This window comes from Gadus chalcogrammus, chromosome 11 (assembly GCF_026213295.1).
Source record: "Gadus chalcogrammus isolate NIFS_2021 chromosome 11, NIFS_Gcha_1.0, whole genome shotgun sequence".
Classification (NCBI taxonomy): domain Eukaryota; kingdom Metazoa; phylum Chordata; class Actinopteri; order Gadiformes; family Gadidae; genus Gadus; species Gadus chalcogrammus.
This window is the reverse complement of record NC_079422.1, coordinates 3,969,878-3,989,908: the sequence shown is the minus strand read 5'-3', so window position 1 is coordinate 3,989,908 and position 20,031 is coordinate 3,969,878. Positions and strand designations below refer to the sequence as shown.

Genomic DNA, 20,031 nt, shown 5'->3' with positions numbered 1-20,031 from the left:
GAACAGCGAGGTGTCCGATAGGCGGAGATCTAGATCAGCGGGAGTGGCCAGCGAAGCTGTAAATCGTGGTGCATGGTGGGAGTTGTTGTCATCAATCCACAAGTGCCAAAAAGTCACTTTCTGCCTTTTCTCGGTCAAGACGGCACCAAATTAGAATTTAATTGTATTATTCGACTACATATAGGACCCAATTTTAATACATATTCATGCCTCCACCGGTGAAATGCTCCTTTAAGGCCCTTGTTATGCTGCCTCCTGTGCACAGTCACCACCACCAACACCTCCATCTAGTGGCGGCTTGACGCCACTGGCCCTCATTCTCCCGACACACGTGCCATCAATCTACAATCTCTACTCCCTACTTCAGCCGGGGATCTCCATCCAGCAGATGCCAGTTTGTCGTTTACTATACCTCATTCAGTATCGGTCATACCAGCGTTAAACTAACATCTGCCCGTTTTCCCTGTTCCCTCAGTAACCCTCTTCCCTCTCCTTTAGTTCTCCGTCGGTCACCCTGCTTACCTGTTTCCAAACCCCTGCCTGCCTGACTACCCGCCTGCCGCTGAACCCTCGCCTGCCTGACTACCCGCCTGTCGCTGAACCCTTGCCTGCCTGACTGCCTGCCTGTTAACAAACCCTCACTGCCTGACTAGTGACTACTCGCCTGTCGCCGAGCCCTTGCCTGCTGACTGCCTGCATGTTAACAAACCATCGCCTGCCTGACCATCGCTTGCCTAGCCCCGGCTTGTCGTTTACCCCTTGCCCCAAAAACCCCACTTCCTTTCACTCTATCTCTGCCTCCCTGTGTCAAGCGTTTGGGTCCCCTCGTCTTGTCCGTTAACACACCTCCGATTTTACTCTATTTTTATAGCTCTTATCACCGGAACAGTCTCAAAGGGCCATATATTTATGACACCCCCCTTACCCTAGCCCCAAAGAGGGTAAGAAAATACTCCCTTAATTGTCACATTTCACATTTAGTTTGAACAAGTTTGACACTTTTGAACACTAGTTTGAACGCTAGTTTGTGAAGCGGTCACACAGTCTGAACCGCCCCGCATGCGAACAATATCAAAGTTGTGAAACTCAGCATGGCCAGAAGTAAACATGGAGGCACTGAAGACAGCAGTTCCGTTTTCATTGATGAATTGATGTGCAGTGGTGTTGACATTTTGGACAGACTCAACGTTTTGATGAAACTGAGTGGCAGGCCTAGAGCTGCTCGAGAGAAAACACACAGGCACTGCTGTGGGTGACCGAGCGCCAGAAAAGGAAAAATGGTAATTATAATTGTGACTGATATCGATCTAGACTGAATTTTGCAAGTGCAAAGTGCAATAGGACCATGTCTGGGGAAATGTCTGCAAAGAATACTTTTTAAAAGCTTTTGTCTTCACAATAGCTTAAGAGGTGAGACGTTTTAAGTTTTTAAACCTTTGCTCTCCCTACCTGACGTAGAGGGAGATAGGCACCACGGTGTTGAGGATGATGATGTAGGACCAGAAGGAGAGGAAGGCCGAGAACATGAAGTTGTCCACTGGGGGGTCCCAGGGGAGGTAGCTCTGGAACAGGGAGCCCACCTCCTTCTCCCACACCGCGTTGCCCACTGCCAGGATCACGCCCATACACACCAGGAAGCAGAAGATCTAGGGTACACATACACACGGTTTATATATATTTCTTATTACTGGTTAAGTTCTTAACACTGGTTATCAACCAGTATTAAATCCCTTTATCGAGAAGTGCTAGAGATGTGAAACTAGATTCTAAGTGAATCATAGTGATACTCAAAACAAACATTACCAGACCAAAATAGTATGTGAGTCATGAAAGTGAGAGGTTTGGGGTTTCCTACCCAGAGCACCAGGGTGTTCATCAGACAGTCGATGCTTGTACGTTTAAACTTGGTGCGACCGCTGTTCTGCATCAGCTTAGTATCTGGTCCTACCACAGAAATACACAACAATGGGGTTTATAAACTGTAAAGTGTGACATATACACACACAAACTCACACATGCAGACACACACACACACACACACACACACACACACACACACACACACACACACACACTCACACACACACACACACACACTCACACACTTACCAGCGAATATGACGAGGCCGTAGCATGCCTCAGTGTTGCGCAGGACGCAGCCTCTCAGCAGCATGTTTTGATTGGTCAGGACACATTTACAGTCCCTCCAGTACAGCGTCCCGGAGAAGCGGTCCAGCTTGTTGTTCGGAGGCTCACACACCACCTCGCCACACACACACACACACACACACACACCACACACACACACACACACACACACACCACACACACACACACACACACACACCACACACACACACACACACCACACACACACACACACACACACACACACACACAAACAAACACACAATGAAGTAAAAGGCTGTCCAGGACTTTGAGGCCTTGATGCATAGTATCATAGTGTTAACCACATGCCCACTGAAGCCCAGCTCAGATCAGAGGTTTAGGACGAGACGCTACGGGTGCAGTAGGTGCAGAAAAGGATGAGGCCCTGTGAGCAGTAAGCAGCAGGGCATCTGAAGACGCTGCGTTGCGTCTCAGAAGATGAACTGTGTCAAAAGGCATTGTGTGGGACGGCAGTAGCTCAGGAGGTAGAGCAGGTTGACTGGTTACCGGAAGGTTGCTAGTTCGGTCCCCTCACCCTAGCTGCTCCTGACGAGCTGGCTGTCACCCTGCATTGTGTCTCCGCCGTCGGTGTGTGAATGTGAGAATGAATGGTTGCAAGACGCTTTGGACAAAAGTGTCAGATAAATGTAAAAAATAGTGTGCTTTTAGAAAAAAATGAGGGTATTTATACGGCAGCTGACCACACCATTATAATGACTTGTTTATGGCAAAACCAAACAAAACAAACATGTAATGTGTGGGTTTTAGCTCAAGCCGTGGGTCCAAATAGTAGCAGAAGCAAAGGCGGCGGAGGGACACATCTTCATGTATAGGGTTTGGGTGGTGCCGAAGGTTGAGGACTTCAACAAGCAAGATGACTGGCTTTGATATTTTAATCATTCAAAACCGAAGCCAGCTGTAAATCACCAGTGCAATGAGCTACCACTGACACTATGGCACTGTCATTGGACAAAATACTTATATCCTGTGCGGGCATTGAGTGAAATCAGCATTGGGGCAGCAGTAGCTCAGGAGGTAGAGCGGGTTGGCTGGTAACCGGAAGGTTGCTGGTTCGATCCCCGGATTCTCCTAGCTGAGTGTCGAGGTGTCCTTGACAAGGTACCTAACCCTGACTGATGTCGTGATGTCGAAGACAGACAGGATGTCTGTCTTCGACAGCTGCTGCTGGAACAGAGACTTCCAACTCTCCAGCAGTAGCGGCCCAAGGCCAGATATGCGCCCAGCGGGAAAAACTGATGATGATGATGGCATCCCCTATCTGAAGAGAATACGGAGGCCCAGTTAACCTCAATCGAATTCCTAGGGATTTGCTTAGACTCCGATAGGATGCCAGCATCCCTCCCTGATGAGAAACTACAGAGGATCAGATCTTTTTCTGATTAGTTTCAAATGACTGCTGGAGTTACTAAACGCGAAATGCTCCCTCCTAGGCCACCTCAATTTTGCCATGCGCATTATACTGCAAGGCTCGTTCATCTCTCGCCTTCTAACTCTGGCCCATTCTGTCCCAAAAACGGAACGAAATAATATACCTCAACGAAGGCTGCAGGTCTGATCTCAGATTCTGGTAGTTTCTTCTTGTTAATTGGAACGGTATATCTTTTTTATAATGACATGCCCGAATCATCCGATTCTCTTGAACTATTTACCGATGCGGCTCCCTTGGTCGGGTTCAGGTTTTTTTTCAAAGGGCAATGGTTTGCCGAAACACATTCGCCCTCTGGTCCGAGTCGTCGGCGGTGTTCAAACGTTACCCAATCATGGCTGCTAGCGTTCTGTGGGGTCAAGCATGGCGCCGTAAACGCATGACCATGTTCTGCGATGACGAGCAGTGGTGGCAATGATTAATAAAAAGCGATCTACATGCCCTACCATTATGTCTCTGCTCAGACATCTAACATGGCAGTCCGTTGCTCTCAATTTCATCCTAAATGCTGAACATATACCGGTCACTATAATGTTCTCGTTTCCGTTTTCAGGAATTCAGAGGCCTATGCCCCGCAGCGAATGCGGGGCGTCGGCAACCACAGCCGCCGAACGAGGGTTGTCAAAGAGATGAACGCATCCATCAAACGGCTGGGAAGGTGGTCTTCCACGACATACGAATCATAAATCCGTTCAAACTCAAGTTTCTTTCTCCAAGCTCATACGATGCTCTCCAACGTTGGTTAAGGTATATTTAACATGTTTGCAACTACTGGTAGTGGTGGTTATCAGTTACTCAATCTGTAGCGTAAGATCTGGCTATAACAACTCAAGGTTAGCCTGCAGCAACCCCGGCAGAGTGCATTGACCACGTCGGTGGCACAACACGGGCCCTCCTGAGTTCGTTGTCCACGTCAGTGGCAAAACACGAAAGCCCTCAATGTTCGCTGCAGCAACCCCGATGAGTGTGTTGACCACGTCGGTGCCACAACATCAAACACGCATGGTACGTTGACCACATCGGTGGCACAACACGGGCACTCGTGAGTTCATTGACCACGTTGGTGGTACAACACGAAAGCACTCAAGGTCGCCGCAGCAACCCTGAAGAGTGCGTTGACCACGTCGGTGGTACAATACGAAAGGATTCGAGGCTCGCTGCAGCAACAGCTGCAGAGTGCTCTAAATTTTCACTGATCTCACTGTTGGTATTTTAAGCTCAACAGTTCTATGTTGTATATGATTGACTCTTAATATGTTGTACATTGGGTTTGCCTTTTATCTTCCAGAAGTAGTATAGATCCTTGCCCCCTTTTCTACGGTGGGTATGTATTTTTCATTACCCTCTTTCGCTATATCCCATCTTTTGGGGGTGGGCTCACGCCAAAGACTTATCATGCAAAATATTCTCTTATGTTCAAAATAAATCTTTATTCGCGTTTATTGGTGAATGAGTCTTCATGGGAGAACTGGAGAAAAGCTCTGTTCAGGTTTACAGTGTTAACAGTATGTGATGAGCTTTACATCACGTCCCGAGATCTCTGCATTCAATATGAATCTATGTGTTGGACAGACTTATTCTAAAAATCAACTGTTGCAATTCAATTTCCCACCAGCTGCCAAGAAGCGCAGCAAATTATTAGTTTACCTATAATATTTAGTCTCTCTCCAGGTGAAATTCATTCATTTGTGTTTTGTATCAGGATGAGTCGATGCATCGACAGCTTCAGACTCCTGGCATAACACCAGCATCAGCACCCGGTCTCTACGGCTGCAGTGCGTCGTACGGCTTCACGGGAACAGTCCCGTTTCACAACGTCACCTTCTGATTATTTTGCAAGCAGCTACCAGTTGCAAGCAGTTTCGTTATGAAACCTTGATCTGAACTGGGCTTGTGACACAAGCAAGTGCTTATGCAGGCACTAACACATTCACACAAACATGCACACACACATGCACACACAAACACAAACACACTGACACACATAGCGACTAGGAACTTGATATGTGGCAGAATGTGGGTGAGTTGATTTGCTGAAGTAATGCACTTTACCAAGCAGGTGTGTGCGAGTGTATGTGTGTTCACATGTGTGTGTGTGTGTGTGTGTGTGGGCGGCCTTAATGTGATATGAGACTGCTGCATTGTGTTTATCAGTGGTTGGTGGATGCGTTTTTTTTTTAAGGGGGAAATACATTTCTTTATGTACCTTTCTGTGTGTGCGTTTATTTGTTTTGTTGAGACATATCGGCATATAGTCAAGGATGGAAAAATATGTGAGCGCTTAAGTGTTGACCTCCTTCTGCTCATCACCGGAACCGCTAACCTACAGAATTAAATACAAAAATAATGGATCAGCCGAAAAACCGATTCACCCTCCCTCCATTTAGTCTCACCATCGAACGTTGCCAGGTTGTTTGAGTCTCCCAGCGCAGAGGTCACTGGCACCGACTGACGCACCTTCATGTTGGTCTCTCTGGAAGACACACAGCAGAAACACGCTACATACAGGCCGACGTTTAACCATTGGCAATGCAGACTGCGGCAGTCCTCAGCTCTGGTGTGTGTGTGTGTGTGTGTGTGTGTGTGTGTGTGTGTGTGTGTGTGGGTGTGTGTGTGGTGTGTGTGTGGTGTGTGTGTGTGTGTGTGTGGTGTGTGTGTGTGTGTGTGTGTGGTGTTTGTGTGTATGTGTGTGTGTGTTTGTGAGTGTGTGTGTGTGTGGTGTGTGTGTGTGTGTGTGTGTGTGTGCTGACCCGTCAAGCTCAGCTGTCTCAATGTAACAAAGGCCGTGAGGTTCGCTGCTGGACAACAGCAGCAGGTCAGCCTGGAGGGAGAAGACAACAATAACCTCTATTAGCATCCTTTAGCATCTCTCCCTCCAGATGAACCATAACAACATTAGCACCCAGTTAGCAGGGAGTTTGATGACACAGTGAGTATTGTGAGAAGCCACTTATAAATCCATGATGACACTTTTATGGCTAGGGTCGTTTGGAAGGAAAAAGGAACTAATTAGAGCTGTAGCTGTAGTTAGCAACGTCTAACAAAGCAAGGACTATAGATTTGATTCAATTACTATTTTAAATGATGGTGGTATGTGTGTACTTTTGTAACAGAAGCACATCTGTATAAAAGTGTATAGTGAGGTTTTCCATTAGATTCATGATTTGTTTTGTCACCATTTGTTTGCATGAGATAAATAAATCATAGTCGCCAGATGTACTCAAAAGATGTACTTAAAAGATGAAAAACACTCACTGCCACAAACTGGTTATTTTCCAGTTTAATAATATCCCCAACTCGAACATTCATCCACTTTTCGTTCTGAAGACTGAAAAGACAGAACAGCAGAGAACATTAATTATGAGCAGAGTATTGAGTATTGACGTTAATAGCGCATGCAGCTCCGATGAAACAGAGGGGGCAACAAATCAACTGCTAACATGATAAAGGATTGGAAGAAATTAAGAAGCCAAGCTAAGAATAAGTAAAAAATAATCGAATTACCAGCAAAAAATAAGCTAACAATAAGAAAACAATAAGCTGTTTACAGGCAACTCACGAGCCAGGGATGAGGACCTGAGACTGACGGTTGTTCACTTGGTTGTCACTTTTATGTCGAAACTGTGGGACACATTTAAGATATTATCAAGCATTAATCGGCTCAGAAGTGTTACAATATGCAGAGGCATACTATTTGTTTTGTGTTTGAATGGCATGCCATTGTAGTTTATTAGTGTCCATGGTGGCTCTATTGGCTCTGTTGGTGTCCACACTCACATAGTCGTCTGTGGCATCCTTCACCGCAGTGATGCTCAGTACCAGAGCTAAAGGCACTATGGTCGTGAACCAGGGGAGGGAGGATATCTGAGGTATCAACTACACACACACACAGACACACACACACATGCAGGCACACACACACACACACACACACACACACACACACACATACACACATGCAAACGCACACGCACAAACAAACACACACACACACACAGTCTTAGACATATTGCTTTCACATCTCTCTTACACACTATGGATATGCAAACTTCCTATCCTTACCTGCAGGATGAGCAGGAACAGGAAGTAGGTATTCGCCACTTCCTGAAACTGCTCGAAGAGGTTGACGGGCAGAAAGGTCAGGACGTTGTACTTTGATGTCACGATGCAGTTACTCTGATTAGAGGTAAGAGGACAAAGACAGAGGAAGCAGATGTAATCACAAGCTGCATGTGCTAAAATCATAACTGAAATCAGAAGTCCATGCAGACAGCGATCGAGACCAGACATCCATGCTTACGGATTACGGAGTCAGAGTAGTATACTTTGGCCTTACTCACCGCATACTGAAATCTCTCGTTGTACTCTCTGTCATTGGCCCGCACCCTTCTCTCCTCCTCTGTGAACACACAGACCGGTCAGACTACCAGACAGCACAAAGCCTATATTTATTCCTCGCCATACATTATGTATCAGTGCAGGGGCATAGTCAGTGACTCCTGGACATGAATATAAAAGTGCCCTGCATTGATTAATTTACATGGTTATAAAGACAAACACACACAGTCACCACTGTAAATCAATTATTTATCTATGGCTGGAGATTCAACAATACGTAATGATATTTATTGTGAATTGTGAATACAATAATAAGATGATTGTATAGAGAGAATGAATATATATAATGAAAACATTTAACCAACAGCCCAAAACATCTACAGTCCGTGGCCCCGACCACTCGAGGTGGCAAAACAGGGTTACATTTTTTTGGATAGGTATATTTAAAGGTCCCATGGCATGCTACTTTATGGATGCTTATATTAGTGGGCCCTTAATACAGTATTTGAAGACGTTTAAGAAATTCAGCCGTGGCACAGAATGACAGCAACTACGAGCCAGTTCCACAATAAGCTTTCCACAAACATGCCTTTTTTTAGAGGCGGGTCAAGTTGACTCGGGTCAAGATGACTCGGTAGTAGTCAGCCTGCTTAGGGGTGGGGAGAGCAGCCATGGACCGGTTATAGATGACTTTCTTAGATGGTGTGATGACTCTTATCTTCAGATAAATGTGTCCAAAACAAAGGATATGTTCATTGATTTTAGAAGGCAGGCTCACAGTCAGGAGGCCCTCACAATAAAAGGTCAGACCATTGAACAGGTAACCTCATATAAATATCTTGGGACAGTAATAGATTCTACCCTCAATTTTGATTTAAATTGTGAAGCTGTGTGCAAGAAGGGTCACCAGCGCCTACACTGTCTGAGGAAGCTTTCCTCTTTTAACATAGACAAGACCATGATGTCTTTGTTTTATTGTGCTTTTATTGAGTCAATTTTAACATTTTCCTTAGCATCATGGTTTGGAAACATATCTTTAAAAAATAAGAATTCCCTCAACAAGATTGTAAAATGGTCCGGTAAGTTGATTGGTGAGCCACAGCCGAACATGGAAGCCCTGTACACCAAACTGTTACAGAGGTTATCGAAATCCGTTCAAAGTGATAACACCCATCCTTTAAACAGTGCATTTCAGCTGCTTCCCTCCAGACAGAGGCTCAAAGTTCCCCAAAGCAGAACAAACCTCTACAGGAACAGTTTTGTTCCTGCAGCCATTATCTATATGATTAAATTGTTGCAGCGCCACTAGTGGTGCATAACTTTGTTGCACTTTCTGATGTACTGAGCACCTCTGTGATTTTTGTCTGCGTGTCTGTCTTGTCTTCTGTATTTTTGTTGTGTCATTTTTTTTTTTTTACTGTGTATGCTAAGTGTGTGAACGCCCTTTTCTTGCCCTGCAAACCAAATTTACCCACGGGTATGAATAAAGCAACCTTGACCTTGACCTTGATCTGAAGTAGACTGAACCGCGACATTGAGGAGAAAGGGATTGTTGCCCGCAATGTTGACCGCAATTGTCTCCCGCCGGAGCCCCGCTGCCCGCTGCAAAAGCACCCCCATCCCATGGCACCACGGTTATCCAAATAACAAAGAAGTGTACAACAGTCGTAGCTCATTATCTCATTGGTGGGCCAAATTCTCTGGGCGGGCAAAGCAGAAAAGGGGCCCTGGCCCCTTATGACGACATACGAGGCAAAATTCGAAATCGGAGTGTCTGAGCTTTCATTTTTAAAAGGCGGATCAGGATACCTATTGCTCGTTTTTACCCCTAACGCCATTTCTAGCTACTGGGGGACCATAGGCAGGCTAGGGGAACTCATATTAATTAACTCATAAAGTGAAATTTTCATGCCATGGGACCTTTAACAATTATTCGCCGAAGGAGTCAGAGGTAGCCACGTGTAGTATAGTAGTATAGTATATACTACACGTGGAAATTCCAAAACTAAACAAGATAACACTTTTTGCACAGGATTTCTATGTTTTTTAATAGCGGTTTATTTGTTAGAGTGCCGATACAACCGTCAGGCGGTATCCCGAGTTTGAGATCTCAATCATGGGATATTGCCCAATATCCCGAGTTAGCGAAACAATCAAACTCTGCCATCTTAGGAGGTTCACGTGTAGCATATACTAAGTTTGTTTATTGTATTTGGCCATGATAACCACTGCTGGTTGGCACTAGCTTTGCCCCAGTAATCCTCTCAGAAAGGTGAGCCCCCTCTACAGTGTAGTGTACCACACTCGCTGTATGTTCTCAATACAGTAATTGTGACTAAATCACTTTGCTTGGATCAGGTCTCCTCCCTCCCCCGGCCCGTGCTGTGTGTTTCCAGCATGGCCTGTGTTTGTGCTGATGATGTACGTGAGTTATCCACCTCAGCAGTCTGCCACGAGGCCCGTCTCCTCCTCTAATATTGATGAGCTTTTCAAAACCAAATGGCTGCCCTTTTTTCTGCAAAGTACCTCACACAGATACACATATTTATATGAATGCTAACACACACAAAAGTACACACACAAAAGCACATACACCAACACACAAACACACACACACACACCAACAAAAACACACACCAACACAAAAACACACAAGCACACACACACACACACATACACACACACCCACACACAAACACATACGCTAATGTGCGTGCATAGACACACCAACAGGCATATCTACGCAAACACACACACACCCTCTGTGGTTTCCTGTGTCTTGATCTAAGGCCCTATAGAGGCAGCATTTTGTAGCTCTTTCTGTCCACACTAACAGAGCTGTATTCAACCCACAAAGACAAATAAAACCCTTCTTCTCAGAGGGTTACAACAAGAAGCGTAGGTACGAAGGTCAATGTGGTGAGATGAAATGCAGCTCAGTCCCTGCTCTCTGCTGTGTGTTGGTGTAGTATAGCAGTTTGCCTCCTACATACAGTTCAGGAAACACCATCTGAGTTGTTAATGAGAAATAAATAAAACAAGAAGTTAGATTTTGGTCAAGCTATACAAAACAAACTTTAAGAAACTGTTTAGTAATTGTCTCACGGTAAAGTACAGCACTTATTCAGGGGCTTAGCGAGTGTGTGTCCTACTGCACATTGTGTTATTGTTGACCAAACATGATTCTGCGGATGATCTCTTCCTGTCCCTCTCCTCCAAACCGTATAGGCTTGCATTATGAGATGATGACGGGCTCATAGAAGTAATTACATTCTATTTTTATCAATGCATCAGAAAGCTTATGATATATTCTTCAAAAGCTTCCTCTGCATGACTTTGTGTATTTGTGTCCTTGTGCAACCTCTCAAACTGCCTCGAAGATCATTATGCTGTGTTTTATTTAAGACTCTCAGGCCTTGGGGAGATCTTTGCCTGCTCTTTTACTGGCAGAAGCTAAGTCTGCATTTAAAACACACGGGAAAGACAAGAAGCGCGTGCCAGAAGACACACACACACACACACACACACACCCACACCCACACCCACACCCACCCGCACGCACGCACGCACGCACGCACGCACGCACGCACGCACACACACACACACACAACTAGAGTATGCTTTTCTTGTCAACAACTGGTAGAGCAGGTCAGAATAAAACATAAACAGGCTGGTATGTTTCCAGACCCGTACCTCCCATGTCAAAACCCATCTCTCGCCTGCTGCCCTGATTCTCCCCATTAACGTTTTACGAGGTCCCATCGCTCCTGGACTCAAGGGCATCACTAAAGTCCCGATGACGACACTGTATCGCAAGCCAGACCCTGATCAAGTTGAAGCCTATGAAAGATAGAGAACGAGGGATTTCACTTAAGATGAGGTGTGCCAACCTTTAAAGACAAATATACTGTACTTCATACCATAATGCTGTCTCTCGGTAGCTTAGTAATCAGAATCCAGATTTTGTGCTTTTAGGGGCGGAGGGGTTAGCTCAGGAACGATGATGTCACCATGTTCTAGTCCAAAGCTAGTCGCTGCTCTCCTGTTTGGAGGAAGCAGGTGCCCTCAGCTCGGTCCATACCCTTGTCTCCACACAAACAAAAGGCCTGAAAGAAGACAACAGTAACACAGATAGCGGCTTTGGTGTATAGTATTCAACCAACATTATAATTAGTATTGCAGGGGTCTCAGGGAAAGGACTACAAACGTTGGCTCACCTAATCAATTAGATGAGGCACACACGCACACAGACACACACACACATACACCCACGCACTCACAAATACGCAAACACATGCACACGTTTTGATGAAGAGTGATATTTAGGGATACGCGGGAACCCAACGATTATTGCGGAAGATAACAAGTTAGGCTGGCGCCGCTAGGATTGATTGCTGTCTCAGTGAACCATGACAAGGACATCCACCATTAGTATACTAGTGGGAACGCAAGCCCCTGTTAATCACTTGACCACGCACGTTAACACGGACAACAGACAGAATATCAACAACAAGCAACCAGACGTCTAGTACACCAGGGGCTGGTGACACTGCCACATTAACAAGTGCATTTTAATGGAGCAACATCATTGATAGCCAGGATGAGGCTTTAGTGCGTCTGCGACACCAAGAAACCTCCAACAGTGCGATGAGATTAAAAGCAGAGGACAGAAAACTGCTGTACATTAAAAAACTTGAGTGTGACGGTGGAAGACAGATGAAGTGGACAGATGGCAGTGTGTGACTTTGAGAAGGGGAAATTAAATATGATTGATGACGTAGATGGAGAGGGAATAAGGATGGTAGTCATTCCACATGAGATGATATGAAAATATGTTGGTCAAACATTGAAATCACTCAGTTCCTAATCTTCACTGAAATACCTGTTAGTCTCTTTCTCAAATGAGTTGCATCAAGTCCTTGTTGTTGTTTTCGTTTTTTCCGGTGAAGAGGCAGAAGCAGTGATAAGCACTTATCAGGGAGGTCTCTGGCAACAGTCATCATGACAAACTAATGCTCTGCAAAACCGGATGGTGATGTCGCAGCCACAGATCTCAGGTGGTTTTGTCGACTGCTGGTGGTCGTCTCCCTGCAAAGGTGAATCTCACATGCTTCTGTACTCTCAGATTCCCACAGTGAAGTGGAGCAGCCCACACAGCCGCCCCTCTCCTCCCCTCCTGCTCTCTCCTCACTCTGCCCTCCCACCGTCTTTCCGTCGAGCAGCCCCCGTCCCGTGCATCCACTGCTAAAACGCTGAGGTCATCCTGTAGCAATGTCATTGTGTAATGCCCAGAAACCTGTCCCCTGGCAGCTCCACTCTCCTGTTACGCTCTGGCAAAGATGCTGTCTAAGATTACATCCTCTAGAATAATATTGTGAATGTGCATATGTCAAAACCTGTATTTTACATTAAAGTGGGTAACAGAATATTTGTCTTTAGTGGGCTCCACATTTATAACATAGTTATTGGCCAATGTTTAGGCATTCTGTATTTACAGATACTCAGGGATCACTAGCGATGTAACCCGATAGCTGCCTTCCATGTTGTCATGGCAACTGCCTCTGCGAGGCTCTGAGAGCTAGTACTGAAAGAAGGAAACTGGTGTCCATCTTGGCGCATGGGAGAGTCAGGGAAACGGTGGTACACCGGTCCGTAGAGCCAAGATGGCTCCAACAGCACTTCAGTTTCTGATGTGTTTAATGGGACAGGAGCACTGCAGTGGTGAGCGCAGTGCAGGCGCCCTAGCATACATGCGCCAAAAGAGAGGCAGACATGCAGGGTGCATGTACTCGCACACAAACATGTCAATATGAGGTTGTGAACCTATACAACACCCATTTACAATGAAACACACACACACACACACACACACACACACACACACACACACACACACACACACACACACACACACACACACACACACACACCACACACACACACACACACACACACACACACACATACACACACACACAAACACACACCGCTGCACATATTCTAGCATGAAAATAGTTGATATGTGTGTGTGAAACGACCATAACAACCCACCAAGTCCAGTATTATATGATTGTTTGAAACATGTTTAAAGGTTTATCCATGGGTTGTGGAGGTTAGGTCAGCACATCTAACATCCATGCAGACGTTTATCCATCCATCCTACCATAGACACATCCACCCAGATTTTCAGCCATCCTTCCATCCATCCAGATATCTATTTGAATCCATATAATATTCTATCCATCAAGACATCTATCTATCCTTCCATCTCTCAAGTTTTATTCCAGCATCCCAGTCTTTCCAAGACTTTTACAGAGCGGTAGGAGTTATGCTCTACAAATCTTAACTGAGAAGGCTAGATGTGGAAACCCCCCAACACACTCCCTTCCATTGCTCTTTCCCGCAGAATAAATTCAGCAGCGTAGAAAGATATTTTATGCCAAATCAATGTGTCCAGACCAGAATATCTAGGGACCCAGGGACTTGGGTTGGTGTAATGCACAATAGTACAGAATAAAAACTAATATTTACAGTAAATCAGTAACGGTTTTACCTCAAACATGTGTCCCTCTTGGTCCTCAAGAACATAATGACCCTCAGTTATGGGGCACAGAGGGCCGGTCGCACTCCTCAACGTGTACTCTGCGTTGAGTGTGTTGTGTGTGTATGTGTTGTGTGTTGTATGTGTTGTGTGTGGTTGTGTGTTGTGCGTGTTCTGTGCTTTGTGTGTTGTTGTGTGTTTTCTGTGTGTTGTGTGTTCTGTGTTTTCTGTGTGTTGTGTTGTGTGAGTTTGTGTGCGGTGCGAGTTCTGTGTTTTGTGTGTGCGCTGTGTTCCGTGTTTTATGTGTGTTCTGTGTTCTCTGTGCGTTGTGTGTTGAGCAACTCACCCGGAGGAGGCCTCTTTGAGAACATCTCCACTCTGCCGCCGATCTTCCGCTATTTCCCATGGGACTGTCTGGGGAAGGGGGGAGGGTGGGAGGAGGGGGAGGGAGGAGGGGGGGAGGAGGGAGGGAGGAGGGAGGAGAAAGACATGTTAGTTTCACTGTACTTTGTACAGTCTATGTCGGTTACACCCACACCAGAGTTTATTCTTTTACCTGCTTTTCTCTATTGTAGAACCAACAAGATACACTTGCACACTTACGCTTTATTGCACATTGAATGCTATATCGATGGGAACATTCTGATGCATGTTTAATACCGGGTTCAATTGCGTTAGGCTGCTATTTAGAAGGATTGACCAAACTATGGCTCTAGAGAGAGGAGTGCAGCAGGTACAGTATGCTCCGACACATGGGGATGGGTGGTCCCATCTGTAGGGCCCCACGTCACATCTGTATTTCAGAGGGTGAATATTTGGAATATGGAATATCCAACATTGTTCAAAAAAGAAAAACAATCGTTTGGAACGTTGTGTTGATGTGTGTGTTCTTTAAATACTTTCTTTAAAAAGCAACACTGCTTTAATTTTCACTTCTGATATCAGGTTGACCTATTTTACAACAATGACAGAACGTTAAAATGTAGCAGTGTCTCTCATAATTGACAGGGTATAAGGGGGCTGTCACTACTGAGAACCCGCTGTACGCTGTCTCTCATCGTAGTGAACAGGGTATATGGGGGCTGTCACTAGTGAGGACCCACTGTACAGAGTCTTTCATCGTAGTGAACAGGGTATACACATGCACATGAGCCCTGGCCGTGGTCAGTAAATCCTGGTCATTGAAGACATTGGTCATTGTTATTGCACCAGCTGTTACTCTTCTCTATGTGACTCTTTTTACTGTAACTATTGCGCAATAATATTATTCAGGATAAATAAAGTACTGTCTATCAATCTTATCTTATAAAACAGTAATATAATAAAAAACAAATGTATAGTCAATCAGTGATGCAAGTTAAAAGGTGCTGACTGCAAGTGAATTTCTGCCTCTCCACCCACTCTTATTATCAAATATGTTATACTAATTCAATAAATCGACTCATCTTGATTTTGATTCGTCCATTAAGATACATGTTATTAGGTTAAGGTGAGAAGGCCTTTTACCGTACCAATTTACAACTGTAATAACAAGATCTCAACATAAATGAAGATACAACTTTCGACTCTCTGTGAAGGATGAGGATATTTATCATGGTTAAAACTGTAGTAACCTAAATTCAGTAGTGGGATTATTTAGCCATTTAAACAACAATGATCATGTAGGCCTATATGTCAAATATCAACCATGATACAAGGTCCCAATAACTATTAACCCGTATGTGAGAAAGTGAACTCCCTTCTCACTGTCTCTCACTAATCAGGAAACTGATTTTTGGAATTGTACTTATGCTGCAGTAGGGGGCAGTATGTCAGTCCATCTAGCCTTGGCCAGGAAATGTTCCCCCATGTTAGTGGTATGTATGGCTTGACGGGCCATTTTGGTTTGGGTGAGTGAGGGTAGGTGCTGGCTTGATGGGAGGCCAGTAAGTTTTGCTATGCTATGCTAAAAGTATGCTATGCTTTGCTAAGTGCTAAGTTGCTCAATGCTTTTTGAAATATCATTTCATTTTTGGACTTTTTAAGGAAATAAAACGTCACTAATTTTTCCAAACTGAATCGCCACCCCACGTTTTTGGGGGACGACGAGGAAGAGGTGGACAGGGAGGACGAGGTCGAATCTGGCGCAGAATGGAACAGAGGCTGTCCAGAGGTGATCTACTGGAGATGGAGGAGGAAGAGCTATTAGACGGCAATGGTGGGGACCAAGCATCGGGCGGAGGGGTCATACCTAACCGCCGTGCGTAAGCTCTTGGAGCAGCAGACTTTATGTTATGCCACCCTGTTGGGAAATGTGAGAAAGTGAAACCCCTTCTCACTGTCGCTCCCTAATCAGGAAACTGATTGTTGGAATTTTAAATACGCCGTAGTAGTCCAATTGGGACAAATTCCTTTGCTTATATAAGGGGTGTCTCATTTTGTGTTGGGGAGTGAGGGTAGGTGCTGGCTTGATGGGAGGCCAGTACTAAAGTTTTGCTATGCTATGCTAAAGTATGCTATGCTTTGCTAAGTGCTAAGTTGCTAAAAGCTTTTTGAAACATTCATTTATTTTTGGACTTTTTTTTTAAGGAAATAAAACATATTTTTCCAAACGGAATTGCCACCTCTCGTTTTTGTCCACACTCTCCAGTCCAATGAATCCGTATCCCACTCGGGGTGACCATGTCGGTTCCACACACCGTAAATGTATTGACGTTGAGCAATCCCTCACTGTTTACATGGGTACCATTGTTCCATGCAGTTTTTAGTTGGTTAAAATAACAATCTTATTGATTACTATCGTGTTCAGTCTAACGTAACATTGCATTTTTTTTTTAATTGAGGACTGGTGAGGACCCTGTCCACTACGATGAGAGACAGCGTACAGTGGGTCCTCACTAGTGACAGCCACCTTATACCCTGTTCACTATGATGAGAGACAATGTACAGTGGGTCCTCACTAGTGACAGCCCCCATGTAACCTGTTCATTATTAGGAAATTGAGGAAAAATAAGATTGCTGTGCAGCTATTACCAATGACAACAAATAAGCAATCAGTAACTCCAGACCAGGAAGTGACCCATTGGAAATTGACATTCTCTGAGGAAAACACTGTCACAGTTTGCTGAGCTGCTCGACAGAAACTAGACCAAAACAGATGCAGAAGAAACACACACACACACACACACACACACAACACACACACACACACACACACACACACACCACACACACACACACACACACACACACACACACACACACACACACACACACACACACACACACACACACACACACACACACATCTCCCCTGGCTGGAAGAGCCCTAATGAGGTAATGATGTTGAGCAGAGAGCTCTCATCCGTTTCTCTGGGACTTAACATCCGAGGACAGACTGTCTGTTCTGGACAAAGAATATTCAAATGCATCTGCTTAACCCACTAATACTGCACTTCCATCCATCCAGTGTGTGTGTGTGTGTGTGTGTGTGTGGATGTGTGTTTGTGTGTGTGTATCCAGGGATATACATCTTCCCTGAGTTGTAACCTAGTGGGGAAGATGCACATGGTGCTGAGCCCCAGCCCTCTGAGAGAAAGTGCAGCTCTCGTTATGTGTGAGCCTATGTGAGGATCATCTTTCAGAGGCTGGCGCTGTCTATTCTGCTGTCAGGTGCATTGCCCTGCTTGCATCATTCTGGCTTTCTCTTTCTTCATAATACACCTATATTAAGTTATATGCATTCTCGATCTATTGACGACCCATTGCAAACGTTCTCCCAGTTCCAGTTTATTCTCTCTTCTCTGTTACACTATACTGTATATTCTAACACTTAATTTGTGTATAAGGCTTTATATAGCCCAATAGATCCTGCAGTTGATTTGCCTTTCATCATAGCACTTTTTTCAAACTCTTAATAATGTATTAAGCACAACGCATGAGAAAAGTGGAGACCTTTGTAAACATGTCCTAATTTGGGGAAACGTGGTTTCTGAACTTTCGTTGCCAATTTACTTTTATCACAAATGAAAAACACAGATAAGCATAAACAAAGGATTCGTTGTATACCTGTGTATACCTACATTGCAAAGTAAAAAAAAAAATGCACTGAAGTATGGAAGTAACGATCGTGATTCGGGACTAAAAGGGTGGTCCTGTAGCTAGCAGTATAGTTTGGTCAGCGTCGCTACGTTTTTTTCTTTTTGTAGAAGTAGCGTGTTAAAATAAAGACCTGGTAATGCTTGACCAAGGTTATCATCAAACCATCCTTACCATGGATTTCATGATAATAATGCATCTTATAATTGTGTTGATCTGTTGTAATAAGCTCTTGATGGTTAACGGAAGCTCTAAAAAAGCGCAGCATAGCGGAAAAGGCTATGGACAATGAAGACTCTTTATGAAGACACCACGACCTATTAGACCATCCATGGTTAAGTCCTTGTGTGATTGACACTATGTAAGAAGTGACGCTCCATTCAGAACACAATTAAGAACCGAGGCGCCGCACACTAAGTGCCGCTTAACAATCAAACACATCATACCTTGTTTAAAGTCGTGCAGTAGAAGATGATCCAGATGTTGACATAATTTGAGTCCTTCTCACTATGTTGAGTTTGGCGGGGTTGTGGTTCGGAATCCTGGCGATGATAAGAGGTGTGTTGTAGTAAGGCCACAGAGGTGGGAGGGTAGCGAGGCGGTGAGCGCGTTTCTGTTCCGCTCAGCAGGAGGAGGGAGGTGGGGAGGAGGAGAGGAGGAGCGGACGGGGAGCAGGGGAGGAGGAGGTGTGGGTTGAGGGGAGGAGGGGAGGAAGAGAGGAGGAGGGGATGAGGGCAGGAGGAGGAGGAGGTGGTGAGGGGAGGAGGAGGAGAGAAGGAGCGGTGTGTGCATACATCCAACGCATCAGCTACAGTAGATAGGCATGTGCCTCAATTACCAATGCCTAGCTCGATTGACATAAATCCCTCCTTAAAGGTGGATGTAGAGGTGCCTGGGCTGAAGGCACAGTCAGTGATTCTAGCAGAAACATGTGTCATCGTTAAACCGCCGTCTAGATGCTCACAGCACGCAGGGAGATGCTGCCTCACTCTGTACCTTAAACCTAAAGTAGATTAGAGTGTTTCTACTCCTATGGTTGTTGTAATTGGATGATTTCTGCCTTGTATCGCCCTCTGCTGTCTGTCTTTTCTAACAGGTCAATGTCGCTGCATCAAACCACACCAACAGCCCAAGACAAAACCAAAAGATATGACTGACTTAAAGGAATTATATTTTGCTGTTGTAGTATTGGCTAGTTTAAACTATGTCATTATGAGAGTGGAGGAATCTACTGATTGCTCTACTTTGATTTCTTACCTTACAGTTAATGTTACCTATTATATGATTAGCATGACATTATTGGAGCAGTCTTGTTTTAATGTGTTATCTATCTGTTGAATCATGTCTCAGACGATTTGTAATTAAATAGGCTGTCCATTTCCGTGCCCACATGGCCCCCCTTGGGGGTGCTACTGATAACGACAGTTATTTGCAGCAAGGGTTGGTCAAAAACATGAGC

At 44.9% G+C, this 20,031-nt stretch overlaps 1 protein-coding gene across 1 annotated transcript; it reads right to left on the bottom strand.

Annotated features, from left to right (window-relative positions):
• Window positions 1–1,311: 1,311 nt before the first annotated feature.
• Window positions 1,312–19,247, bottom strand: LOC130392572 (phospholipid-transporting ATPase ID-like). The gene is made up of 12 exons (XM_056603125.1): window positions 19,019–19,247; window positions 14,842–14,909; window positions 7,957–8,015; window positions 7,679–7,792; window positions 7,394–7,492; window positions 7,176–7,237; window positions 6,872–6,944; window positions 6,367–6,437; window positions 5,981–6,089; window positions 2,110–2,263; window positions 1,856–1,944; window positions 1,312–1,646 (listed from the first exon to the last, which is right to left on the bottom strand). The coding sequence occupies exons 2-12, from the start codon at window positions 14,864–14,866 to the stop codon at window positions 1,446–1,448; spliced, it is 1,056 nt and encodes a 351-aa protein (XP_056459100.1). The 5' UTR covers window positions 14,867–14,909; window positions 19,019–19,247; the 3' UTR covers window positions 1,312–1,445.
• Between the last annotated feature and the right edge of the window lie 784 nt (window positions 19,248–20,031).

Bases quoted from the DNA above. Each gene is read 5' to 3' on its own strand.
- LOC130392572 (XM_056603125.1), bottom strand. From the start codon at position 14,866: ATGTTCTCAAAGAGGCCTCCTCCGG. The intron at 7,238-7,393 runs GTGAGTGTGGAC...TGTGTCCCACAG, and splicing joins AGGATGCCACAGACGACTAT to TTTCGACATAAAAGTGACAA. The intron at 6,090-6,366 runs GTCAGCACACAC...TGTGTCTTCCAG, and splicing joins GAGACAGCTGAGCTTGACGG to AGAGACCAACATGAAGGTGC.